This window comes from Gasterosteus aculeatus, chromosome 13 (genome assembly GCF_964276395.1).
Source record: "Gasterosteus aculeatus chromosome 13, fGasAcu3.hap1.1, whole genome shotgun sequence".
NCBI classification, from domain to species: domain Eukaryota; kingdom Metazoa; phylum Chordata; class Actinopteri; order Perciformes; family Gasterosteidae; genus Gasterosteus; species Gasterosteus aculeatus.
In genome coordinates this window covers 16,370,620-16,398,257 of record NC_135701.1, presented here as the reverse complement: position 1 = coordinate 16,398,257, position 27,638 = coordinate 16,370,620, and the positions used below count along the sequence as shown (strand labels likewise).

Here is a 27,638-nt window from a genome sequence, read left to right as displayed (position 1 = left end):
TGTGGTTGGACATGATGCAAAACACATTCAATGCTTGGATATAAATCCCTGTCAAGGAACACGTTTGCCAAGACATTCACCTTCCTGGGAGCGTTGTACGACTTCAGGCTATAGGGATAAACAAAATAACACAAAGGACTGTTCTATGGAAGCCAAAGATATTGAGCCAGACGACGTATTGTGAGGACTAACCGGCACTGAGTGGAAGCAGAAAACTCCAGGAAGATTGAGAGTGATGAAAAGCCAAATCCAACCCACGGGAGCTTTGTTTGAGGTAAACATGGATGTTTATTTAACCGTATTTGCACTAACTTTCTCACCTCACCTGCACCTGGCGTTGTTTAGCATACGGCTGCCCGATTTGTAGATTTAACATATATTCTCAACTATAACATCAGCCTATTTGGATATTTTGTATGTATTTCAGAAGCTAATTGTGTAAATCTTTTCCACAGGCAAACACCACCAAAGTGAAGTGAATAGCCACCTGGTTTGAAGTGTGTGTGTCTTTTTTTTGTCATCTTGGCATCTGTTTGAGCTGCACACTGTGGAATAACTTCTTGTGATACAGATTGTCGACGTGTTTGCGATAAAGATTATCACTATGTACGTGATGAATAAATCGACCATCTGGGTACTGACAGGCCTGTTGGCCGTCACAACTGTCTTCTTCAATGTTTACATCTTCCTGATGAGCCTGTTGAGCTACAGGCAGAACAAGAAGTGGAGTCCCTGTGAAACCATCATCCTGGCTCTGTCGCTGGCCGACGTCGCCCACCAGCTGGTCTGCTACCTCTGGATGACCATGGATGAGGTGGACAGTAAGTGCCGCATCGCCGACCTGCCCTACGCTGTCATGCTGCTTTTGATCTTCAGCCTCAAGTTCACCATCATGTGGGATACCGGCTTCCTCACTTTCTACTACAGCACCAAGCTGGTCAACGCGCCCAATCACTGCTACACACGGATCCAGGCTGTCATCCTCAAACACGTGAGCTTGGCCGTGTTGCTCATCCCTCTGTGCGCCTTGGGCACCTGTATGCCGATGCTGGTGGTCTTTCAGTCCACCAACGTCACCGATGGGAACAAAGACTGCGGGCTTTTAATGCCCGCCTCCACCGCCGGCATGGTCTACGAAGTCATCTATCTGCTCCTCGCCGATGTGCTGCCAGGGGTGCTCATGGTGAAATGCTGCATCTCCATCTCCGTCCACCTGGCGTTGCATCTCCGCCACATGAAAGCCACCACCAACGGAACCCACGGGCCCAAGCTGGGCTCTCAGATGAGGGTGATCCGGATGGCTCTATCCCTGGTGGCCGTCTTCGTCCTCTTCCTGGTGATAGACCTGTACGTCAACTACCAGATAACGATGAACCACGAGAGCATCCTCACGCTCACCTTCCTGTTCACCTCCGTCTACACAACGGTCACCGCCATGGTGCTGATCTACGGGAAAAAGACTTTCTGGAAAGCGCTGATACACGAGGTCAACGTCTGCCTGGATGAATATCCGTGTTTGTCTTGTTTGAAGGTGCCTGAACATAAAGCTCAAACCGGCACTACTCCAAAAGATTAAACCCCGAGAAGACGATTTGGGCTGAAATCAATTAGTCACTGTCTGAAGTTAAAGCTTTGAAGTAACGTATCATTATATCTGTGTGTGGTTGCAATTACGATCATAATCATAAATTGCATTTTTTTACATCAATATGGTATTTTAGCTGTGTTAGCGTAGAAGGGTAGAGCTGTACAGAGCAGCCCGGTAACCCGCTTCCACCCAATCACACGCTCATCACACTGTACCTATGAACATTAATATTTTAGTAGAACAAATAAAGGTTAAGCCTGTAAAATGGATCCCCAAGCAGGGTTGCCTGGACGTGATGTAACTCTGCACCCACCTAAAAATGTTTAAAAATATATGGTGACTGTGGTGAGAGTACAGAGCACATTAATAAAACAAGAAAACACACAGTCTGAATTTTTTTCCATCCCAGAGGTTTCGAGAGTTTCCTGAGCCAGGCGGCAGATAGTTTAAGCAGCGCACGGGGAAAACAGGATCCTGCCTTTGACTGGAAGGTTGCCAGTCGAAGCTTCTGCAACAGTTAGGAGAGCGAGAATAAAAAAACGTGAAAAAGCCTGTATCATCGCCACTTTCTCCAGTGTAGCTGTTCATTGGTGCTCAACAGAACTGTACTCGAAACTCCTATGACTGATTGTGTGAGACTGCGAGTGTGTGTGAAGCTGGGCGTTCCAGAAAAGTGCACTCGTGTCCAGCAAATCCACCCTGCGTAAATAGGGTTTAAAAAAAGGCAGCAGACGTCTTTGCAATGGTCCATTAGTTCACGCCCCTTGGCGTAACCTCTTGAGGTTCGCAGTAGAGATACAATGGTGCAGATAATCCCAATCCACATGCAACATTTGGACGCCTCCTGCAGCTAAATTGACAAAATAAGAATAGTATGTCTTCTTTTGCTGCGGGGGGAGTTGAGTCGGCTTCCAGCTCTCTCTGTTGGAGGCACTCGGGTTGACAGGCCCAAAAACAATAAAGTATGATAACATACTGGCCAATATAGATGCAATAATGGGATACAAAACACTCATATCATTCTCTCTCTTTATACTTGCTTTGGGAACGGCAGGGGAAATAGTATTTAGGTCCTTTTCTTAAAGGGGACATATGGCCCTTACACTCAGGTTCATACTTGTACTTTTCTATTATTACATGTTTAAATGCCTCAATTTCTTTTAAAACACTTGTTTTTTTTGTGCCACTGTTCGTCTAGCAACTGTCGCGTTACGCCTTCCCCTTCCTGAAAAGTGCAGCCTGCTCTGATTAGCATGTGAGAACAATGGGGTGCACCTTTGTAAACATAGTTCTCAGGCAGTGTGTGTGTGTGTGGGGGGGGGGAAGGGGTACTTAACTGGGGGCAGAACATTCTAATGAGCCTGCTTGGGATTTAGGGAGAAGCAGGCAAATGTGAATGTCTTGTTTTGGCACGTTTTCTGATCCAGTCAGCCCACAAAAACTGACTGGGTTTCTCATTTCACACACTGTTGGTTAGTAGGCACTCCAGATATCCAATTTGTGCACACAAGCACTTTACCTTTATGTAAGACTACTGATTCAACAATGTAAAAAATAGTAAGTAAAGTATCAGGTACTGCTGCAGAAAATTCCCCCCTAATGCCTGAAATATATCTATGCAGTATATATAATATTATATGTACTGTTGCATTTATTTATAAGCACGATTTTGCTATTGCTGGTCTGGTCCAGGTCCAATTTGCAAGTTTAACTAAAGCTCCACCTACAGTAGCTACAAGGTAGTTGAGTTCAAAACATCATGAAATAAAATCTAACCACTTCGGGCTATAAACAATTATCAGATTAAAACTATGGGAGACGTTTATTTGGTGGAACTGCTAACTACTCACACGTGTGATTATAAGGGGTTAAAAACTAAAACAGTTGCAAAACACTGATTTAATTATAGAGCATTGTTTTTTTTGTATCTAAAATTTAAATCTAAAATTGAGCGTGACCATAACAAGGATGTACAAAATAAACAAAATTAGAAAATGATTTATTAATTTTCAACTCAGTTTGAAGCTGGAAAGACACCCGCAATTAACATGAGAAGAAAAATAATGTTTACACCCTTGAATTCTGTGCAACATCAAGCTGTAAACTTGTCTTCAGCATGGCATTTGTTTCCATGGAGATCGAGTCAAACCTGGCAGTTGGAACACTGCTCTCCGTGCATGTGTGAACATCACTTCAAATGCTGGTTGCTCCTGAGACTTGCAAGGAGAGTGATATCCCATCCTTCAAACTTGGACAGGCCATCAGAAATCCAGATTAGCAAAACCAGCACCCATCACTGAACGGCTATAAACACATCATGCACACAGCCTCCCCAGATGATGCCTTTTTATCTCCTAGTTCAACATGAGCTATAGAGGCTTCAATCTCCTACATATATGGTTGTGTATGAAAATGCATAAATCACCGTTTCCTGGTTTCACCAGTGTCCAAATGAATGTGTCTGTGAGCGCCAAGAGAGCAATCTGTATGCACTTTGTTGAAATGGAGAAGATGCCTTTCTAAAACAATCAATATCCCCAGGAATTGCTGGTCTTTTGATAATTATTTATTTTTGTTCAACAACAGCTTGTTCATAAAAAAGATCCTTATCTCTTGAGGCATTGTTTGTATGAAATGTGTGCTTGTTGTCAAGAAATATGTACCGTACAATGTGAGTCCCTTGTGAAACCATTTCTGATCTAAAAAATAAAATACTAAAAAAATTTCATTTTTCAGGTTTTAGCCCTCTGAAGGCACATATTGTGTCTTTCTATACAAATGTAAGCAGGGCAGAGTAAAGCATGTTGAAATGATACTTTATGCTGCATCAAAAGCTTTTAAGAAATGAATGAATATCAATAATTTACACTGCAATAATGAATTGATCAGAAAGAAAATATGTAGATCAAGACCTGAAATACAAACGTAGTGAACGTCAGAGGCATATATGCTTGTACCATACAGCGTTTAGACCTGTTTGAAATGTTGTGAAGCACTTTTTTTTCTTTTTGCTGGGAATAAGATGAAAAGATCAATAACACTCATGTTTGGACAATAAATAAATAGCTGGTTTAGCGCTTTGTTTAGCGTAAAGACTTGCAACGTATTGCAATGAACAAGATATTGCATGTTCAATAAACTAGTGTTTCCAGTCGATATGCTATGCTAGGCTATGCTAAACTAAGCGACTGTTGACTCCAGCTACCAATTTACAATACAGATGTGAGAGTGCTATCCATCTTCTCTCGGCAACGGAGTGTATTTCCCAAAACGTCTAAAACTATTCCTGTAAGGGAAAATTGACTACACCATGAACACCAACATCAACGTGATGCAGCTTGGGAGGATCAGTTACAGTGTTCAGCTCATAATAAAAAAGAAAAGAAAAAAATCTTCAACACATTCATTAATGCCATCCAGTGTCTCTAAAACATTGTGGTTAGGGAAAATTGATTTGATCATAATGTTACACACAAAATAATGTTACATTTCAACTAAAAGTTAGATTCTGTACATTGTGTTCCCTGCATTTGATAAAGTTTGAAATGTATCTAACAGCTTCGTCTTATTAAAATATATGGAACACATTGGGGTAAAAATAAGTCATCCAGTGTTCCTTCAGCTCATAGAAGCTAAATTCATTAAGGCTAAATATTAGATTGCAGCATTGGTCATTTGTTTTCCCTGCGAGTGATAAGTCTGTACAACATACTGACTTTTGGAAAAAAGAAAAAAAAGAAAGCAGTAGCACAGCAGTAGCGTCTTACGATAATAATGCCTCATACAAAATAATCTTCCTTGTGGCTTAAAAACTAAACAGCTAAAACTTGAGAACAAAAGGACTAGGACTTGGAAGAATTAGCGACTTGCCTCAGAAAGATTTCTTCTTCCCTGCAAATCTTGCATACATCCCACATGGATGATCCTGCATCTGTGGCTTTTTCAGAATGCCGAGTATGAAGCTGCACTTCTCATCACAGCAACATCAGAAAATAAGCAGACCTTTGAAGCTGTACACTTAGTGGGGGGTGTGATCATATGTGGGGAGCATCGACTTCCGAGTTTTCGGAGGCGGAGGAGGAGGCTTGCTCTCAATTTTCATCGGTAGTGGAGGAGTAAACTGCGGGGAAAGAAAAAGTTCATGTTGGGACAGAAGGATAAAAACAGAATATTTGAACGTTTACAGATCGTTAAATATGCATTGGCAGGGGGGTGTTATTTTCTCCAAGGAGATGTACCTCTGTCAAGAACCCTGGGTTGTCAATCTCGTGCGGGTGTTTCTTCGGAGGCATGGGTGGGGGGGTCCCTGGGGTGTCTGTGGTATCGACGCCGTTGTCACTGAGAAGCGAGGAATAACCTACCATGGGAGGGAAGAAACAAATGCATTTCATACCGCATGCATCTGTAAATATGCCTATTCGTGTGTGTCTGTGTCTGACCTGATTATGGCTACAGACAAAATTTTTGGTATTCCGTGTGCAAGGCGTGTTTTTAAGTTACACTAAAATGATGGCCTGCAGTGAGCACTTGTTTTTGTGCTACGTACTGGAGCTGCGGGGTGTGCGAGGTGCGTGTGGAGAGTCCGGCAGCGGGCTGAGAGGGTTCGACGAGCTGAGCTGGGACGAACCACCATGGAACAGGGAGAGGGTAAGCCGCCGGTCCCCCAGTTGTAAACTCTTGGGTCTCTGCTGCTTCTCTGAAGGAGTCTGGGAAATAACAATGGAAAGCAAAGATAGTGGGTTATTTTGTGAAATAGTCAAAGGAACGAATCCCAATTCACAACTGAGTAACAGCAACTCAATATTCGGAGGATATGGTTTTGTAAACAGCTTATACAACAACCTGGGGGGGGGGGATGTGTTGTCATAGAAAGGAAAATAGCAAATATAGCATATATATATATGGTGGTGGGCGACTGTGGGTGAGTGGGGAGCACGGTTGTCCTGCAATCAGAGGGTTGTGGGTTCGATCCCAGTCCCGGCTAACCCGCATGTCGATGTGTCCTTGGGCAAGACACTTAACCCAACATTGCTCCTGTAGCTGCGACTACAGCGTATGAATGTTAGTTACTGATGGGCAGGTGTCACTGTGTATGGTTCTCCTGTCATCAGTGTATGAATGGGTGTGAATGGGTGAATGATGTCATGTAGTGTTAAAGCGCTTTGAGTGGTCGGAAGACTAGAAAAGCGCTATACAAGTACAGTCCATTTACAAAACCATATATATATGTTTATACAAATATAATCTGGACAGGAGGACTTACCTCGTCTGCATCTGACTGCCTCTCCAGTAGGACCTGGGATTTGCTGACGCTCCATTCCTTCCGGTTCTTTCTACCAATCCTGTTGTCTTCCTCCGAGCGGGACAAAACGGAGGCCCTCCGATCGCCGGGGCGGGACAATAAGGAGCTGCTCGTGAATAATCGGGCGCAGGGAGAAAATACAATAATCAAGTCATTTTGATTTGAAACAAAAATTAGCGTTTTTAAAGAAGCCAGTCCGTGTTTTGCGATGGAGACACGAGGGCAGCGGGGAAGATCAAGGGGAGGACGCATGGGACTGACTCTTGGGAGGAGATGCAGGAGGGTCCGTCTGAGGATGCGGAGCCGCTGGAGAGACCCGAGGAGGCGTTGGAGAGGGTCGAGATAGTAGACATGCGACGCAGGGTGGAGGACAGGATGTAGGGCATCACTGCGGAGCCCACGCGACTCTTCTTCCTCTCCGTGAGAGAGCAGGGCTGGAACGCACAAATGGGATTAAGCGTCAGCGGGGAATCTTGGCAGAAGGAGGAGCACAATGACAGGCCAAACTTGGGTCGCGATGGATGGGTTAAAGGAAGATTTATGCGCCCCGCGCACACTCTGCTTTGAATGAGAAGCGTTTGATAGGAAGGCAAGGGGGCCAATAGCCTAAGTTGGCACCCTCTTACAATAAATTGAGTTTGCGTCTGGCAACGCACCAAGGTTATGACGCCGTAATGCTTCTCCACTTTCTCCCGAAGGTCTCGAAAGCAAGTAACCAGGCGGTTGTGCAAGGGCTTCAGCTGCTCGGTCGTCTTCTCCCCGTGGATGCGAATCCCATCTGCCAAGAGAGGGATCTAGAGGGGAGGACGGGCACTTTAGTAAAGCAAAACATGTTCCGCTTTGAGGCCAGTGTCAATGACAATGATGGCGGAAGGATTTACCTGCAGGGCGATGAGCTGTTTAAGGACGTCAATGCGTTCGTGATCCTCTGGGTGCTCTTGGATGTAGGTCTCTGTGAAGAATGCCTGAAGAGGATGAAAACGGGATATAAATTGGGAAACTTCTTAAGAAAAGAAGAGGTGTCCACGCTGTGGCATCGTAAAGAACACAACTTTGTAGCTTGACGCCAGCAAGAATGAACTTGCATGTATTTTACAGTTCTGTGATTGTTATTTGTTGGTGTATTTTGGCGATGATTGGCAAACCTTCTCATAGTTGGAGAAGCCGCCCATGACAGCAGGGTCGACGATGCCGCTGAGCATCATGGACAGCGGGTTGATGGATAACGAGAGATCGCAGGCTTGCTGTTGCACGAGGTTACTCAGCTTCTCATTGGCCATCTCCATGGTCTCTATGGCGTTCGCCAAAGGACTGATCTCCTCCTGCACATCGGGAGAATAATGAATTATAAAACAATCCTTAACAAACAACACAGTTTAAGCATCAAGTTGGATCCTTACCACTGAGACAGATTTGATTTCAAACCATTTCAGAATCCCTGGGAAGCGATAGGCTGTAATGTACGTCGTTCTCTCGATCCACATGGTCTGTAGGGCAGAATAAAAAACAACAAACAAGAATAAGGTAAACACAGACACAATATTTTGTGTTCTTACGCATAGTACCACTTAAGTACTAATTAGTACGTAAAAATTGCTCACAGCAAATTCATTGTCTGGATCCTTTTTCCCTTTCCTGAAGGGCCTGGAATACTTGAACTGATCCACTTCATTGGTTCTGTAATAGCTGCACAAGAACAGGGACGTAGCGGTGAGATGGCAGTTTGAATCCTAAGATAGTCAAAAGAAGTCAAATCAACATTTAAGTGTTCATTTACGCACTTTAATATCTGTTCTGGAACCCCCTTGTCTTTAAACTGGAGCGGCACGGTGAGAACGGGCTTGACAGTAAAGCACTGGATGTCTGTGAGATTCAGCTAAGGAAAAGACCAGGAGCAGTGTGGAGAAGCAGATCAAGCAAAGTTGCTTCCATTGGGATCATATTGTTGAATGGGAAGTTGTAAAACAAGTTTCCGGCCATTCTAGCAGCTCTGTCACTCTTTACTTAGTACACAGTCGGGAATAATGTTGGCTTCAGCATGCAAACTCACAATGAAAATGTTAGCATGCTGATCTTTAGCCAGTTTTAGGTTAATTTGATGCATCATTTTAAAATTATCAGACATAAAACATTGATGAACAGATGAAAAGTTAGGTATTTGGGAGGAGAATGAGTGTATCCAATTCTATTCATGACAACACATCCAATAGCTGTCGAGATGTTGCACATTAAAAAATAACCCCGCTGCATTCCCTTGAGCTGTGCTGTTCCCATAGCTTGATAAACAAATAGTCTTAGTGTGGCTTTGTATATTTATATATGGATACATTGCCCAGAGGAGTTGCTGATGTCATCTCCAGGGGGCGCTGTGCTGGTCATCCTCACTGCGTTGGGGAACTGAGAGAGCAGCTTTAAGCTGAAGTCTTCGAGCCACTCGTACTCTTTGCCTCGGTAGATGAACATCTTGTTCTGTAGCAGAACATTTCAGTGAGCACAAAAGCTACAATTACAATCAAAGTTACTTTCCATATTATGTGAGAGGAGTGCTTACACAGCACCCCGACGGGACTGCAAGTTTTCTTGTGGCATCAAAAGGCCAATCAGCTTAATTGACATCATTGCACATGGCATGTTTTCAAAAAAGGCAGATCATTACATGTGCAGGTGTTTATTTATTGAAATAGGTAATCATTTCCTCACCCTGAGGAAAGAAGGGAATCCAAGGCCATAATATCCCACAGCAAAGTACTCTGGCTGTGGCCGCATTGTATGCATTATATTTTCATAGAACTGGGCTTGCTTTTTCTGTGAGAGAACAAAGAAGAGGGTAAGACTGAAGTTGATACACACCGTCCTCCTAATGATTGCCAAAAGCATTCATATCAAATGGATTTCAATAACTTCTTTAAAAGTGAATGTGGTCACTGTCTTTTTTTCAGTAATTATGAGAAAAGATTATTACAGCCCCATCAGATTATATTTTAAGATACCTTATAAGTAAATTCTTCATAATAAATATTTTTTCTATTTTTTTCTCTCCATCACAACAAAGGGCACTCAGCCTTGTAAACAATCCATGTCCACTACAACTTATTCAGATCATTTCTACATTTTGGCTTTCAAAATAAAATCATTTTGGTTGTTTTCATATCAGTGTAAACAGCATCCTTTTTTCAGAGGCTTTAGGAGCATTTGTGAGACTCAATTCCAATTCACACGTCCACTTACCAGCAGCTGGCTTAGCTCCATGAAGTCAAACATGTGACACTCATGCATCTTGGCCAACTGCTTGCCCAGCTCAATGGCCTTCTCCCACATCTGAAAAGACATGTGCATTGCTCATTCGAAAGAAGACAGAAAAACAAAAACACGGGAGCACAAGCCTCACTTTGCCATCTGGCTCCCACGGCTGTCCTCAGTGAAACCCTCGCCTCTCTTAACGTGGCCAGTGAGACATTTTAATACTGACACAACACAGAGCTTAAGCAACTTCCCCACTCGTTTCACAATGCTAACTACCATGGCAGACGGAGGCATTATCCAAAATAAAGAAAAGGCCATCCGACAGTTCATGCGCGATGCATTTCATACTGACCTTGCCCTTGTCCAGATAACATATGATCTCCTGGATGAGCCTCTCCTTCAGCTCCTGTTGGGTCCACACATGCTTCCCGTCTCCAGGTATCAGATGAGGTGCGCAGGGTTTGTCGGACCACTGGGGTAAACAGATTACCATGAAGTGACATCCAGGTGAACATTAAGGAGCAGGTGGTACAAGTACTTAAATAGCTCAAACATAGAAAAAGGATCTCTATGCGGCAAGAAAGACACGGATGTGTCAGAGACCTCCAGTAATTCAGCATGGAGTAGCAGAGTGTAGGACGCCTCCGTGTAGTTCTCACAGTCCAGGTGCAAATCTCGCAGCTTGTACAGGTACCTGGTTACAAGAGCACGTGAGTGAGACACAGTGAGCCCTTTGGTCCAGGGACAAGATGCTCCGTGTCTCTTCCTAACTCACCGGATGTAAATGTCTTCCCTCTTTTTTTCTTTGTAGAAATTCTACGAGAGAAAAATATCTGAAAATGCATGCTGCTGAAAACATTTTCTCTTTAGAAATCGCCTTTGTGCACGTGCACAAACAGCGTAAATAGAGGCACGGGGCATACCAGCACGTTGACGGTGCAGCTCATGCGGTACTCGGGGCTTTCGTCATGTGTGATGGTGCGGTACGCCAGCAGATTCTCCAGCAGGCTGCTGAGCAGCAGAGCCAGCTCCTCTCCGGACTGTGACAGGTACCTGTGCCGTCTGCAGTGTTCCAGCAGCCTGCACATACAAGAAAAAAGAGTTAGTCAAACTGAAGCTGTGAAGGACTAGTTTGAGTTAATTAATTGTTCAAAGCCCGCCATTCCTCCTGATTAGCACAATCAAATAAATATTTTAGATAGAGTTGTCTATTGAATAGAGGTTGCTTGCTATTCTAACTGAATGTCTTGCCCTTTATGCCTCCTGGAGGACTTTTTGAAAAACACAATAACAATCTTTGCTGTATTTAGGAAGCTCTGAGACCGATTTCTGATGTGTTGTACTAAATAAAGGGGATGGCTCATGGTGTTTGAAGTGAGTTAGGGTTAGTATGAATTACTCATTCTGTGTTTTTCCTAGAGTAGATAGAGTCTGGCACAAAAACAAAGCATTATATTATATATTAAACCATATACAATATGTTTCTAGGTGTTTAAAGTAGGATGCTGCCCCTCTACACGGTGGTGCATTGCATAGTTTCCTTGCCAGTACTCCTGTCAGCCTTTCCAAACAGGGAGCACAGAGGTCGTAATCTACTGTAGGTGATATACTGCCTACAGTACAGAAATATATAACACAACCCCACTATAAAAAAAAATCTTATATACTCTTTAAGAGAACTCTCTATTCCGCCTCACGTTTTCTCCAGCAAGACTTTGTACTGCTCATCCCCTCGGCCTCCTTCCACCTCCTGGTCCAATTTGGTTATCAGTTCGTTCTCAAACTGAAAAGATAATTGGGAAATTAAAAAAAGAAAAATCATAATACAGATTGCATATGGTGACACTCAACGGAGAGCAGCTCCAGTTGAACTTAAAATTGTAACGCAGCTTTTTACCGTTTCAAACGTGCGTCCGGGGCTGACGTGGTGCTCACACTGCATCATATCAAAGAAGATGGGGATGGTGGCTTTCCTCAGTTCTGGCTCCGGCACCAGAGTGACCTCCAGAATTGGCCCGACCATCGCTGGGATGAACTTCATTTTGTGAGGGCCTGAGGGACAACAGATGATTATCACACGAATATATCAAAGTGTGATTGGAGAAGGCAATACGCTCCATCTTCATTTCTAAATAAACAAAGGACGAATCTAATAATGTGGCAGACAAAAATGCAACACACTGTGAAACCGGATAATACAAAATATTATCTTGTTATTCCCCTTATTGTCCCGCATTACTGGCAGCTACTGAATAAACAACCCTAAGATAATAGCAGCATTATCACAAAATACTCACCGAGATTGTACCACATATCTCTGATCTTAAACCCAATAGTCTTCCTCATGTCTCCATATCTGTGACAAATTCAAATTAGAGTTTAAGTTAGATCAACTTTTCTCTAATTAAATAACCTTTTTGATGAATTGTAGATGATCTCACTTGTTCAGTATCTTATTTCGTTTCTCTTGAGAGAAGGATCCCAGCTGCAGTGTCTTGTGGGTGAGGAACGCCACCGTCAAATGAAAGTAGTTATTCCAAAGCTGCGAGGGAGAGCAGGGTTTTCAAATATTAATACCATAATTACCTTCTCATAACAGCAGCTTTTGATTTTGTGGTAAATAGGAAATGTAACCTCTACCCAGGCGGGGGAGAACAAAGACACACCTCCAGTTCAAAATGTGCCTGGTCCAAAAAATACATGTTGAGGACGTCCGAGTATTGTTCGATGGCCCTCAGGAAGACCTTCATCTGCACAAGGTTCATGATCATCCAGTCAGCGGGGAAAACGTCTCCCATGAGGTCCTTAAACATGAGGAATGTCTCCATGAGGAAGTCCTGAGGGCAGCACAGGAAAAAAAGAAAACCTTTACTGCCTCAGTGCGTGCACGCTGCCGCCTTATCCAAACTACGCGGGTCCAAAGCACCGCTGCTCCGTGAAAGGCATGCAGGATTTTCCCACAGCATAACGGAGACCCACAGACATCCCCATCATGTCAGTCCTATCCATTAATGAAATGCCTATAATCAACATCCCCTTAAGGAGCAGTAAGTGGCCTGGGTGGTTTTATGTCCGTTATTGATGAGATGTTTCAGGACAAGATGTGGCCGCCAGGGGACGAACCAAGACACTTACAATGATATCCTGTCTCGTCTTGAAGGTGCTGATGTAGTGGGCGTAATGCATGTCATCCATCTGCTTCAGGATGGCCGTCATGCAGGCGAGATAGTGGCCCTGCAGGGAGAGAGGTCAACTATCACTCACAGGATATCACACGTTCCTTGTTGTTTTTCTGTTACTGATGCGAACTTCTGAGGACGCAGCCGTCAAGGACATATTCCAGCTGTAACACAGAGTTGTGTCTTACGATGAGAGGGGAGGATCTGTCCATGCTGATGACGGTGCGATTGACCCTGCGGAGCAGCCGCTCCATGATCAGCTGAACGTGCCCTCTGGTTGGACCCTGAACAGACAGAACGGCCTCAGGCACGATTTCAAGCACAGTTGAAACCCAGTGACACAGATATGCTACAAAGTGTTGTCAGTATCATCGGGTGAGTTCAATCACATTACTGCCCCCCCCAAAAAAGGAGTAGCTGGGGAATTCCTTGTGAAAGCACAACAAACTAAATTCCTTTCAAATCCATTGGTGGTAGCAAAAATCACTGAGACATATATTTATACAATCAAGCATATATAACCAAGCACGACTAAACAAGCCAACGATTCCTCCATTTTAAACTGTTTAGCAGCAAGCTTAAATAGCCCAAGCGGGGCAGCCCAGATGTTCCCCTGTAGCTTTGTCCTTCAGCTCCACCATGGGGACAACTTGGTGCCACCAGCCCAGATGGGATACGTAATTCCTCCAGCATGCTCCAGGTCTGCCCTGGGGCGTCCTTCCAGTTGGATTGGCCCAGGAAACCTCTAAAGAGAGGCCTAAATCACCACTATTGGTTGTTTTTCATGCACAACGGCAGCAATCTTACTCTGAGGGCTGAGCTTTCTACCTCAGTCACGGTGAGCTCAGCCACCCTGTGGAGGAAACTCATTTTTGCTACTTATACTCACAATGTCAAGCTCGCTAGAGGTAAAGTGACATTTTGACTCCTCACCACGTCCTTGCGATCCAAGTTGTCCAACACTGTGCTGAGCAGCTGGGCACAGGCCTCGTGGTCTGGTTTACTGGAGCGGTCGTCCAGCTGCCCGCTCAACTGGTCAGTGACAAGTGGGAGAAGCCCATCTCGACAATCTGCAGCACCGGAGCAAAGACAGAACTGTGCTATTTGGATCACGCAGCAAATGTCAATTCTTTTGGAGCTGATCAGACAAACTTATATGCAGGTGTAATGCACAACTTTTTTTCCTCCTGCTTCGTCTTGTGTGAAATGTCATTATGTGGTTTTCAGGCCTCAAGGACTCCTACCTGGCTGCCTGAAAAGGTCACTCTCCACCATTTTACACATGCAGCCCAGCTTCTGACGCACAAGCTGCAAGTCAGGAATGCTCTCGATGAACTTTGCGAGTAGAACGCTGATGAGAGAACGAAAGAAAGCCAAAATAGCAGTTGTGACTGTTTGAATCCTATTTCACATCTAGGGATTATTATCGCGGTGAACTAATGAGCAGCACAAATGACGGGTCGATTTCACAACAGCAAGAATCGAGAATAATGCCTCCTTTACTCAGAAGTAAATATGATAATTTGCACTCAGTCAGGCAATTATCATTTCTTGCTGTGAAAGACGTCTGGAGAGTTACCTGAGCTCCACGGGATCAAACACAGTCTGGATGTCATTGATGATGCTGGGGAGGTATTTCAATATTGCTCCCTGAAAAGGTAAAGAATCAGGTCTCGTCAGACTGAAGCACAGGAATGTTTTTTTCATTTTAGTAAAACAAATTTTCCACCAGAGCTTTTCTTCAGCTGGAAACAGGGATCCCACGCTTAATTTAAAAGGTAGTTTGTAAAACCTTAAAAATAACTTTATAAGTAACACATTTTCACAGCAGCACTACCAACGTAATTTACAATGTTCAGACTGACCTGCTTCACTTTACTTTTATATACAAGCTACACAATTTCCACATCCATTTCACTTGTAAAAAATAAAATAAACACAGATTCTGGGCACACGCTTTCAACTTGCCTTTATCTTCACTCCCTCGTCCAGCGGTCTGTCCATTAGAGTGTTGAAAGACAGGAAAAGTGTGCGAATGGAGTTGAAGAAAGCGTCCCCATCCTCGCTGTTCCCGTAGAATCTGAGAAGGAAGGCCGTGCATTGCATCAAAGGAAATCACCCTTGCAACATGAGAGGGAAAGGGGATTGTTTTGTATGGAGCGCCTCGGATACCTGAGGTAGAGGACCCGGGACTTCACAATAAACCTGAACAGGTACTTAAGAGCTTTGAGGGCTGCATAGAGCCTCTCGGCCAGAGCAGGCTCCTCGGCGTGGCCCACGTAGTGGTTAAGCACCTTCGTCAGCTTCCTGAGAAAGTGAGTGAGTCAGGCGTCAAAGTCTGCAGGTAATTTGGGTGTGGGTGTAGAAGAACAGCTAAAGGCCCACTAAAAATAAACAGTGTGAACGATGGAAGCAGGGAAATACAGAATGAAGCCTCACATGTAGGCCAAAGTGGCACTGAAGTGCTTGTTGATGTAAGTTTCCAGGACCGGATTGAAGTGCTGGAATTTTATATCTCCAATAAGTGTGATTATGAAAACCTGGTTATAGACAAGAGGAGAAAACCAAATCAGTCCAAGTTGATGAAAAAAAACATATTCTGAATATCAGTTAATCCCAACCACATTTTATCACATAAGTATAATTTATATGGGTAAAATATTATAATATCAAACCCTACTATATAAGGTCAGCTTTTGTTCAGCAATTATCTGTTTAAACCAGAAAAGAAATTGTTGGCATGGCATGTTGTCTGACCTGTCCTTAACACATATACACTCAAAAACATCCACAAAACCTTCGGCCTGACGAAGAAAATACTAACCAAGGCATCAAACACCAGAGTATCATAGGTGTCCTTTTCTGAGGTCTCCATCATGATGTTGAACAAGGCATCCAGAGTGTCTTGGAGAAACTGTGCATGAAAAAGAAAGATGTTATGAAAGTGCCATTAAAACTAAATATACAAAATACATCAGTGCATTACTTATTCAGTGCAGCAGAACTCACTTTGACAATCTCCGCTCCCTCGACTTCCATCAGCCTCTGCAGAATCTGGCCCAGGTCTTCAGGGTTAGACCGCCAGTTCAACAGCCCGAGTAAATCCACTGGGGTGGGGAGATACACATTCAGTAGGGGCTCTGTTCCAACATCAGTTACACTATTTCACTATAAACCTAATTAGATCTAAATCCATCATTGTCCAGGCCTCGGCAGTTTATTAACCACAATAATCAGCTTAATTTGTTTCAAGGAAATCTATGTGGAGGGAATGAAGGGGGCACTGAACCCCCGTACGTATGAATGGCTCCTCGTGGTACCGTTCTGGGTGAGTTTAGTGGAGCAGGTGAGTGTGGCAATCTGGAAGGTGTCTTTAGTCACAGGAATCACTCCTGAATGGTGGAACGGCTTCCCCGTCTGCTTCTCCTTTTCCTCCACCTCGGCCCAGGTTGCTGGCAAGGTGAGGTAAACCTTCGCATCCTCTGTCTTTTTCACATCAACCTAAGAAATTCATAAAATGGGGAATGACTCATGAAGCATATTGATCGGTGGAGATCTAATTTCATATTTATTGATTGGGGAGAGATTTGTGCATAATCCATCCACCCACTGTCACTATTCAAGACACCCGTTTTTATGTTATCAGATCAAAACCATCTCATGCCTATTTTGAAGATGGGCGCAGTGAATCAAATTTTATACAAACCCATAAAGCTGCAGCAGTACCTTATAGACGATAAGTTCATGCCTGCCATCTTTTAGCGTGGTCCCGTCTCTTCTCATGAGCCGGTCGAAGGCCATCCCGAAGGGCTTCTCTGATTTGTCCCGAGCTGGAGGACACAGCGGAGCATACGATGGGACAGCCGACAGTATCTGTGTTTAACATGATGGCAGGATCACACACACACACACACAGGTGTTTTCACACCATTAGGAGAAAGTCACTCACAGTCCTGGGAGGATCTGTGTCGGAACAACACCCTCAGGTGACAGCGGCAGACGTCTTCGATGGGGATCGTCACCTTGCAGGACAGAGAGAGAAAGGTCATTCAATGTAAATACAGGATTATGTACAGGGAAGCAATCTGGTCTCATTTGTATGAGTAGCACATCCTGAGCCAATTTCTTTCCTGGATGAATTCATTGAAGAACTAATTAAAGAACATACAGCGTTTCCCCTGTGGTTGTAATCGGGGTCAGGCCCCCACCCTGAAATTACCCCCTCCCCCCCACACACACTTGTGAAAAAATATATAATAATATATATATAATAATATATATATATATATATATGTATAAACTTCTACCCCCCCCCCCCCCCCACCCTCCTGAAGCTGTAAACAGCGGGGCAACAGTGACATGATATACCATGGTAGAGGCACTGGGCTGTACATGTGGATCCTTACGCTTACCTTCACCGTTTCATTCCAACACGGCTGCTTCACCTGGTAGTAAATCACAGACTTGTACTCTGTGATGCCATCATAACCGGCCCCAGGAAATATCACTTTCTATGGAAACACCACAAAGGGTATTGTTTGAATGAGAGGAACTAAAGCACTCAATAGAAGGAACAGCTTAAGCTTGTGTCATGAGTTTGGCGGGTATGTGGTTGTAATCAAAAGAAAAATAGATGTGTGGCAAAATGTCCACACAGTGATGGCGCAAAAAGGAAAAGGTGAGGTGATAACCAAAGTCAGGAGGATTTTTGATCTGGAGGCCATCAATGTCTTCACAAAACATCATGGGACAAAATTTGTGGAACCACAATGTTGTGCTAAAAGTAACAGCATTTAGAACAGAATTACAAGCTGAGTTGTTATAAGCTGATGGTTTCACGGATAGTCCCAAAGGGGATAATTAGAAATAAACGAAGATGAGATGATGCGTTTACTGCTCTATTTTACCTCCATGGGATTGCCTTCATCATCGTGCACACTCAGTATGACCTCCACATTTTTCGGGGTCTTCTTTTTACCACGGTCAAACTCTCCCTGGAGCAATGTTACGTAAATATCATTCCTCACGATTCCTGGGGAAAGGACAACAACAGATGATCAGGAGGATGCGCCGAGAATTTATAAAAACTCGCCGTGGCGTAAGAAATTCAAATGAACACGACCACGTTGTCTGTCGAGCAATGCCAGATTTAAATCCACCTGGGAGGATGATTTCCGGAAAGCCCATTTTCCTGACGATAGCAGTGCTGCGGTCAACTAAGTGGGGGTAGTCCTTCCTGACTTGGGCAAGGTCCCCTGCGAGGAGCTTCAGGGTCACAAACAGCCCTGGCAGCAAACATGTAAATAAATTCAATGAGGCAAACACCAAAAGGACCCTCTGCAGACTTCTCACACATCATCTGTTCCGTCGAATCAGAGCGGTGGATTTAGAGCGCCCTCTGATGTGACAGTGGAACACGCTGTGTGTGAGCACTCCGTTTTACCCTGGCCTTTGTGATTGACCTCCCGCGTCGTGATGACTTTGTTGAAGACAGCCGTGAGTGGCTCGTTCTCCCCTATGACTCGAGACGGGATGAGCGGAGACATGATGAGCTGCCGCTGACGGATGTAGGTTTCCATGGCTATCCTGAGGAGAAGGCACCATGACAGGGATGGGGTGACAAAACAAATGGACAGAAGAGCTGCAAAGGCAGCGTGAGGCTTTTGTGGATCTCCCATCATTTTCCCTCTGCACATTCTACTTATTTCAAGAGGCAACATTTGTGCAAAGTAACACAGTGCAAATGTTTTTGACTTATGAGTTACATGTTATGACGGCCTTTTGCTAATTGCCAATTAAGTCAGTATTAAACTGTGAATTGATGTGGCTGGCAGCAGTTTTTCAGCTGTCAAAGGGAGAGTTCTGTCGAAATTTGACTTTCACAGTGTTCATTGGAACATTTATTTACGGTGTTTTTGATCATACAGTACGTTTTTCTCAGTGGCAAAATGAATATATATTAAGTTATTGAGGCTGGAGACATTATTGGGGAACACACTTGGACAATGAGAGATTTCTTGAAGAGCAGAGAACTGCATGTCCTGGAAACGTTTTGTCACTGTTACTCAGGAAACACCAAATAAAAACCATGCTTCAGTCTGGAATCGTATATTAGCTCTCAAGGTACAAAATGCTTCTGTGTTCCAGGTTGGGAAAATGTCATAAAAAGGTACGAGTCCTGATAACTATTTTATCCCACAAAAAACATTTGTTCTCTACGTCTTCAAGAAGACACAGTGCACTTTGACACACGGAGGAGAGACAAACGGAGGTAAAACAGTTGGAACGTTTGGTTTAGATGTACAGAATCAGCCAAGATATTTTTGGTGCTCTTCCATCTTAGGACCCCATCAGACCACACACCCTTTTTGCAGGTGATAGGAAAACGGCTTTGAGGAGAGCTAAGAGGTGTGTTTTCTCATATTTGTCCTTGAAAATTTCAACTGCATCTTTGAAAAATATGTAAAGCAGTATGAAAATACAACTCAGGTCGTGTTCCACGTTAAAGGTTGGGTCTGTTAACAGTAAAAGAAGCGTGACAACGTCAAAGAGACTCACTGCTGAAAGGGGATGAAATGCTGTTTGTCCTCATCGTCTGTTTTGCCATGGGCGATATCTGTAATGTCCATCACTGCAATGACAAGAGACCATCACAGTAAGGCGGCAGACCGATGCTGAAGATAAGCTAATTCACCAGATGCAATAGCGTGCAAGTCTTATTTCCAAAGCAACAGCAAAACCGGAACGTAAAACCAAGATGAGCAACAGGTTGGATCTCTTTCACCTGTTGCCTGGCAAAGCAACCAGCCTGGTAACACAGATTGAGGGTTCTTGATCTCTGAATTGTTTATTCCACTCAGCTCTTCTACAAAAGGGATTTTTTTTTTTGGGCTGAGAAAAATGCAACCTCTTAGAGAAAGCGTTCCTTCTCACTCTGGTTTCAGTCCATTTGCTGCAACACCGCAGGAAACCATTCCTCATCAAATCCAATAACGATCTGGCCAAAAACAAAAAGACCGGGAACTAAACCAATTTCCCCCCCGACTCCTTTGCCAAGGCAGAGAGGAGTCATTTTCTAATTCAGGAAAGCAGGTATGCCCATTTCACTCAGCACATGGATCCTTCATGTTTACACCTCCGCAGATGCACTCATGCAACTCATACAACCAGCAAGGAGCGGCATTCATTTTGTTGTGTTGACTTCTGTGACAAATACTTCTGTGACCATTTGAAAAGCAGCTCACCAGCCACACCGAAGGGTCTCCTCAGTCCTCCAGTGTGTTTCTTGCCCTCTTTGAGTTCCATGCTGCCGACTCTGATGATCTGACACACCAGGAAGACCCGCTGTCGCATCAAGTCACTGCTGCTCAGGTCCTGGATCCAAGGACAACCATAAAGATGATACATTATGGCATATCAAGTGATTCAGTGCATTACATGCAAAAGGCAGTGGACGGCCACAGTTGCAGTGGCAAATATTAAGGGTTGAAAGCCTCAAATAAACCCTTAAACGTATCACTTTCCAGCATCTTTTGTTTTTCAGGTCAAATGAGTCTTGACTTGTGTGCTTTGAGGAGGCTAATAAAATGATAAAATTTCAGCTATTTGCATTGATGTGCCTTAATCATATTCTGATCCACGACTCCTGGTAGCACACATGCAGAATAACACAAAGAGATGTTTGGAAGGCACTACTGGCTGGGTCATCAACATAAACTGCAGCGACATAACGAAAGCAAATGCATTCAAATTTCTAAAGATGTGCAGTGAATGTGAGCTATTCAGTTAAACTTTCAGAAAATTATGAATTATCCAGAGGCAAATTGTCTTCTTTGTCACAGAATTCAGGCAGCGTCTGGGTTGCTCAAATCGGAAGCAGGGGGAATAGAGGGAATAGGGGGAATACAGTCGGTGGCCTGGGGTCAGTTACCGTGAATAGAGCTGGCAGGTTGTTTAGTTTTTCAATTTCTTTAGGCATCCCCGTACTGTCCCAGCGCACCAGGAAGTTCTCACTGCATGAATTTGAATAGGAATCACAGTTAGATATCATATTATCAAAAGGCATATCAGGAGAATTACATAACAAGAAAATGACTAATGTAAAAACTTTGCATTATTCAATCTGTTATGCCGGATTGAAATCTAAACGTGAAGATGATCCATTGATCCCGATACATTTTTCTCAAGGCAGAATGAATGAAACACAGCCATAATTAATGGTACTTGCAGTGTTCCTGCAAGAAAAGTCTGCTGTGATGAAGGCCATCTGTATTTATACGTGCCCTTAGCGAGCATGGCAGGGTAAAGTCCAGGCAATTTGCTTTCAAGGTGTGGGATTTAGCAAAGGGTCAATTGTGGAATTAGGGGAAAAGTGAGCAACAAACCTGATGAATTCCGACTGGTCGGGGTCATACAGAGACATGAGGAGCTCAGCGTCTTCTCCAATGTTGCATACAAAGTTCTTCAGGTTCATGAGTAGACTGTACGTGTGCACCGTACTGAACAGGGTCTGACGCCGCATTTCCAGGTTTTGTAGGCGCGTCTGCAGAAAAGCAAGGCCCCAGGCATCGCGTGGACACAGGTATTATTTTAAATACATTGATAATTTGAATGAAATGAATAGTGTGACTGAATGGAAATCCTGCCTTCTCTTCTTGTATGCTGTCGTCGACACTGCGTGAAGCGGTCTCGTGCGCCCGGAACAGGCTGACCGTACTGGTCTTGTCGGGATCCAGCGTGTTTCCTGCTTCATCTCGCACCACCAGGTCCAATCCCAGAATCCTGAGGAGCACAGAGGGTCAAACCCGCTTCAATTGAATTTACAGACGCAATCTCACAGCAAATAAAACGTTCCGACGGTGTCGAAATCACAAAGCGATCCGCCGCAGTACAAGAGGGCAGCATGATTCATACCGGTTTCCGTAATCAATCTTTGCTGTGACTTTCTTTTTCAGTTCCACAAGGTCATCTTTGGGCAGCGTTCCCGACACTATCTGAGATCGATATTCGATGAGGCTGTAGGACATCTGCTGAACACCTCTGAACAGGATTGCCTTGTTCGCCTGTCAAATAAAGACATGCACACGTGTATATATATATATATATATATATATATATACACACATATATATATATATATATATACACATATATCCTTCAGAGGTATAGAAATATACACCAACGGGTAAAAGCAATGTGAATTACTGTAGGATTGTGTGTAGTACCACATACCACATACAGCGTCTGCCATATCTGTGCCCATTCCCTCAGAGTAGCACCGAGCTCCTGCACCAGGGGCAAGTCCGCAGGAATAATTATTTCCTGTTGGCTACCGGGCGCAAGCAGAGAACAATAAGATCCTGGGAAAGTGGCTCATCTATCACAGATCTATGTCACATCGTTTCCACGAACTCAAGTGCATTTGTGATACGTGATAAATAGTTGGACGGTTTCCCTACGCAGCCACGAAAAGCATAACTTAATCTGCACTTATAGTAATTACAAGTGCACTGCTGTGTTATTGGCAAATGACAAGGCGGGGCCGCAAACCAAAAGCAAAGTGGATTATCATCACGATGATGTGTTTACTGATATGTGATCTCACCCCGTTCCCTCGACCGTAGCCTGCTTTAAGTGGATGTAGGAAGATGGAAAAATGCCCTGAAGAAACAATGAGGCAAAATCAGGAAGTATATTCATCACAGCATTGGTTACAGGGTAATGGAGGATAAATGATAAATGACGTTCTTACCTTCTGGGATTTCTTGCGCAGCCTGTAGCCACGGTACCAGCCTGAGAGAATAAACAGACAAACATGTTACAGTGAGGGAGAGGCCGGGGACGACCCAGGAGTGGGGACAGTCCGTCCTGTAAGGAGGACAGTGCTGTATACTAATTTACATTAAGCACGTGAAGCATTTGGTTTAAGTTCCTGTGTCGGCTTGCTTTGGAGAAGGAAGAGAGGGATGTGTTGGGGCCTGTTTGTTCAGGCTTGCTCACCTTCCAATTTCTCAAGTATGTGCACCGTGTCCCCCACTTGGAGACACAGCTCCTGCTCCCCACTTGGCTCGTAGTTGTAGATTGCTGAGGGATAAAGTAGTCAACGTGGTGTCATTATGACATACAGACAAAACATTCAGTAAATACTGTTGGTAAGGAGAAGACAGTTTGAATGATGAGATTTCTCCTATTCATGGTCTAGCGGATTAAGAAAAAAAAACCAAATTTATATTTGATCACTGGCTGCACAAAAGGAGCAAGTCTGTTTCTAAGTAAAAGTTCTGGATCAGAGGTTTCGGTTTTTCTACCAGGAAAAATAAACCAATTGAACCTCCTTGTTGCAGAACTTGGGACTTGAAAGCAAACAGGATCTTGGTCCTTGATTTATTCCTCCTCCTTGTGCCATTTGAAACGGCATACTGCATACGTGAGCAGCCGGCACCGTGTGACTCAAACCTTTATAGCGTTTCTGACGAATCTTAATTGAAAGACGCCCTGGGGCTGTGTGTAAAAAAAGTAAACCGACTGTGCTGGAGCAGGTAGCTTCAGGAGCGAAAAACAACAACAGAGAGGAGCAGAGCTAAAAGGGGCGATGGCATCACATCCTCGTACTGATATCATCGTGCCACCGTGGCCTTTGGTCAATAGTTACAATCTGCAGGTTGGGTTTCCTCCGCCTGGCTCACCTGCGGCCCCTGCCCCTCCCTTCAGTTTTATTAACCCAACAGCTACTTTTTAACTCTCTTACAGGACACACATGGGAGGGATCACAGGCTGTACGACTGACACACACACACACACACACACACAGGGACACACCTATGTGCACACAAAACCACAAGTTGCAAAAGAGAAACCTTGGCAAACAACACCGCTGCAAAGGTCTTTACCTTGACTTGAGAGAGCGGCAATTGCAAGCGGCCACTCAATAAAGTCAGATAGAGGAACTATGAGCGGAGCGCTGCCCCGACTTGCACGGTGAAAATGCTTGTTGCCGGAGGGGAGATTTCACAGCACGCTTAGACTGGCTCGGCTTATCGCACCTCAGTCGGAATATGAATACAAAAACTTAACAAAACATTGGATGAAGCTCTGTCTCTATCTATCGATCTATCTCTCTCACGGATATATCCGGAATGTTCGGGTCGAGGCTGGGTTTGAATAATTAGCTCATGGAGCTCTTAAAATATTAGGTCACAGCGGCTTTGTCAGGACATCACCTGCACGGGTTCACGTGAATCACGCCTTTTAGCGAGAGCACGTCTTTGGGTCGGGAAGGAACCCAGGGAGAACACAGAGAGGCCCCCGGTGGAACCCCGGACCTTCTTGCTGTGAGGCGACAGCGCGTGAATGTGCATTGTGAAAGTGATGAGCGGGGAAGCTGCCTCAGAAACATGCTGTGCCGTAACATACTGTGCTCAGCTTACTGTGCGAGGCAAACAAAAAAAGAGGATGTTGGTTTTCACCAAGAAATGATTTGTGATCGCCGGATTGATGATCAAATGAAAACACGCACCCGAGAAAGCGGCGTGCCGCTCGTCATACCGGTCCGTCCCGGCCTGGCAAAAGCGTGGCGACATGCCAACGGCCGGCGCCCGGCGTGATGCCCCGCTGTGTTAACTAAAAGCGACAGCCTGGGCCTCGGCAGCGCCGCTCATCTGTACGTCTTCCTTCCGAATGCACCGCCGGAGGCCACTGTGGCAGAATCCAGAACAGCCCCAATCTGCGTAGGTGCAAAGTTAATGAGCACACTAATGCTGAATCAAAGTCAGCCCGCTTCCCTCTAAATGATTTATCACAGAAGTGGATTAGCCAACAATTAAAGAACACCACGGCTGAGCGGTTTGAGCAGCTGCTGGCAGCTCATCAGAGTTAAACGCTGTTTCAGTGAGAATCCATTGTTCTCAACACTGGGAAGGAAAGTAAAACATGAACAACGGGCCCAAAGTTGTGGACGTGATGACACACACACAATTGGATGCGAGATGGAGCAAAGCAACTAATCTTTTAACATAGAGACGTTCAGCAAGCTATTTAGGCGGCCCCTGATTTGGTATGAACTCGTAATTGTCTCTCATTCAGTGATTAGAATGTAGATCTTGTAAAGCTGGTCATGAAATGAAAGAAGGTCTATTACACTTGGGGTTTTTTTGAGCCAGTTCCCCTCAGGCAAGACGTTTCAAAACAGAACAGCTTCAGTAGAAAATCCTTTTTCCTCCCGTCTGCTGTCTAGACAGCCAGAGACAATCTGCAGCTCTTAAAAGTGCGCTCCAGCTAATAAGTCCTCATAGGTTATCCATAAATCAGAAAGCTAATTCTAAAAGTTACAAAAGGGACGGAAGTAGACCGTCATCTTTTAATTCTGCTTTAAACCCAGCTACAAAGAATTTACACATCCAAAGAAAAACCAACGTCTCTGAAATGATCGGATTTAAAAGTCATGGCTGCCCATAAAAACATCAGGTCGGTCTTTCCAAACCGTGATCGGCGACAACACTTATTTTGCCGCCAGCAATCAGACGCGCCAACGCCAGACAAACGAGCGCCGATGTTTTGATCGTTTTCTTAATAAGACGCCCACGCGGCGCGAAACACCTGCAGAGCAAACGCATTCAAACGGTTGATGGTTTTAAGAAATGCGGCTGTGTGGCTCCAGCAGCAGATAGCGTAGCCTGGAGCTGCCGGGTTCAAGCAGAGACCCCCCGCGACCCCCCCTCAAAGAGAGGAGATCCACTGAGGTCCACTAACCAACTCCCTCCATTCGTTTTCATTTTCACAACGTTTTGATGTCAGTGGCCACGACTCGCTGTAGACACCCAAAAGGAATCATACAGAACTTTTCCCCCCACATATGTGGTGAACCTCAACCGTGTCCTACACCCCCTCCTGGCAGACCCGATGTGTTGAATCACCCGACTGCCACTTAAACTTGATTACTGTTATTCGACAAGGGGATCAATTACAAATGTTTAACGTCGTGCATTGACACCGTCAATAAAAAGGTCCGCATCCATCTGGGCTTGTGAGTATTTCCATGAGCGCCCATTAAGGAGGCCCTGAAATCTGAAGGTCCATGTTCAAATAATGTAAAAACCGTAATGCTGTGAACTGGACTAAACAGGTTCTCCACCAACTCTTCGTTTCAGATGCTTCTCTCAAGGATGTAAATATTCGGAAGGTACCCGTGACGGTGTAACAAATTCACCATTCAAAATTGTGTTAATATCTTAAGCCCCATTCGATCCACATTTCCCTGTTAGCGAAGACACAACTGATATGATCAGAAAACACGTCTTTCATCTCGTAATGTAGTTGCCTGTATTCGGCGCAGCCTTCGGGTTGACTAATCAGATTAAGTATGTAAGAACTTGTGCAGGGTTCTGATGACATTTTAAGGATTACAGCGTTAAAGACTCCCGTCCCGCGTCTAGGGCGAGTGGCAGCGGAATGGCAAAGCGTTCACCAGCACACCGAGCAACAGGTCGGAACGCCGAACCGGCACCTAAAAAGATTAACATACCAACATGTGTGTGTGTGTGTGTGTGTGGCCCCTGAGGGCCCACAGTAACGTGAAGGGGCCACACCTTTTCTGCAAGCCATCTCGCGAAGCCTATAGTAGCATTAAAACAGTATGCTGCCCTCTTATCGGGCAGCGCATGCATTAAAGTCACAGCGGCGGCCCCCACGTGGGGCCCTGCAGGGGCCCTCAGTGAGTGTGTGCGTGTGTGTGTGGATTCACTTTAACTAAGCGGTTTAAGGTTAAACAAGGTGTGGTGTGCCGGTGAGGCTCACGGCTCTTCTCCCCCCTCGCCACCCGTCACGGACAGTTACATAAGTGTGTTCTTACTACACTGAGCGACCACCAGAGATCCCACCGGGACGACGAGGAATGTAAACAGCGAGTAGTCCGTCGGGACGACGGCAAGCAAAGTTTGTGAAAAGCCCGCCGGGGGCCTCGGTTCCGAAGCCCCGCCGGTGCGTCAACAAAACGAGAGAAAAAGTCTCCATTAACTTGTGTCAAAACTCCGGAGTCTTTAGGAGTTCGGGTTCATCTGAGGGATTCACTCGGCGAGCGTTTCCACCGCGGCAACAACTTGAACTTACCGACTCCATACTTCTCTTTCTTAGTCGGAATCCAGCGGGTCATGTCGGGGGGGGGGGGAGACGTGAAGCTGGATAAATAAATAACTATTTACAGTCGCCAAACGAGGACGGGCGGTGCACTCCTGCTGGTCTCGAGCGCTACAGTTCCGCCATCATGACTGGTGAACGGGAGGAGGAGGAGGAGGGGGAGGAGGAGGGGGAGGAGAGGGGGGCGAGGGGGGGC

General features: G+C 44.8%; 2 protein-coding genes across 2 annotated transcripts; one reads left to right on the top strand and one right to left on the bottom strand.

Annotated features, from left to right (window-relative positions):
- On the top strand, positions 1-1,965 carry tas2r202 (taste receptor, type 2, member 202). The gene is made up of 2 exons (XM_078087003.1): positions 1-274; positions 456-1,965. Exon 2 carries the CDS (start codon positions 605-607, stop codon positions 1,574-1,576), a length of 972 nt encoding a protein of 323 aa, XP_077943129.1. The 5' UTR covers positions 1-274; positions 456-604; the 3' UTR covers positions 1,577-1,965.
- Positions 1,966-4,132: 2,167 nt separating this feature from the next.
- On the bottom strand, positions 4,133-27,638 carry dock5 (dedicator of cytokinesis 5). Its single transcript, XM_078086977.1, has 51 exons — positions 27,416-27,638; positions 23,312-23,395; positions 23,064-23,104; positions 22,917-22,972; positions 22,544-22,640; positions 22,226-22,374; positions 21,958-22,093; positions 21,697-21,854; positions 21,243-21,324; positions 20,557-20,686; positions 19,871-19,943; positions 18,756-18,898; positions 18,472-18,597; positions 18,220-18,344; positions 17,725-17,823; positions 17,262-17,334; positions 17,039-17,142; positions 16,633-16,813; positions 16,322-16,419; positions 16,137-16,226; positions 15,752-15,852; positions 15,485-15,619; positions 15,277-15,392; positions 14,892-14,958; positions 14,557-14,663; positions 14,246-14,382; positions 13,501-13,596; positions 13,269-13,367; positions 12,800-12,970; positions 12,575-12,675; positions 12,431-12,489; positions 12,031-12,185; positions 11,831-11,916; positions 11,057-11,213; positions 10,909-10,949; positions 10,737-10,827; positions 10,486-10,605; positions 10,119-10,208; positions 9,591-9,695; positions 9,218-9,359; positions 8,672-8,753; positions 8,492-8,576; positions 8,291-8,377; positions 8,036-8,212; positions 7,772-7,855; positions 7,547-7,684; positions 7,152-7,324; positions 6,852-6,996; positions 6,135-6,294; positions 5,827-5,945; positions 4,133-5,708 (listed from the first exon to the last, which is right to left on the bottom strand). Exons 1-51 carry the CDS (start codon positions 27,456-27,458, stop codon positions 5,607-5,609), a joined length of 5,616 nt encoding a protein of 1,871 aa, XP_077943103.1. The 5' UTR covers positions 27,459-27,638; the 3' UTR covers positions 4,133-5,606.

Bases quoted from the DNA above. Each gene is read 5' to 3' on its own strand.
- tas2r202 (XM_078087003.1), top strand. From the start codon at position 605: ATGTACGTGATGAATAAATCGACCATCTGGGTACTGACAGGCCTGTTG.
- dock5 (XM_078086977.1), bottom strand. From the start codon at position 27,458: ATGACCCGCTGGATTCCGACTAAGAAAGAGAAGTATGGAGTCG. The intron at 23,396-27,415 runs GTAAGTTCAAGT...TTTATCCCTCAG, and splicing joins GAAAGAGAAGTATGGAGTCG to CAATCTACAACTACGAGCCA. The intron at 13,368-13,500 runs GTAAGACACAAC...CTCTCCCTGCAG, and splicing joins ACAGATCCTCCCCTCTCATC to GGCCACTATCTCGCCTGCAT.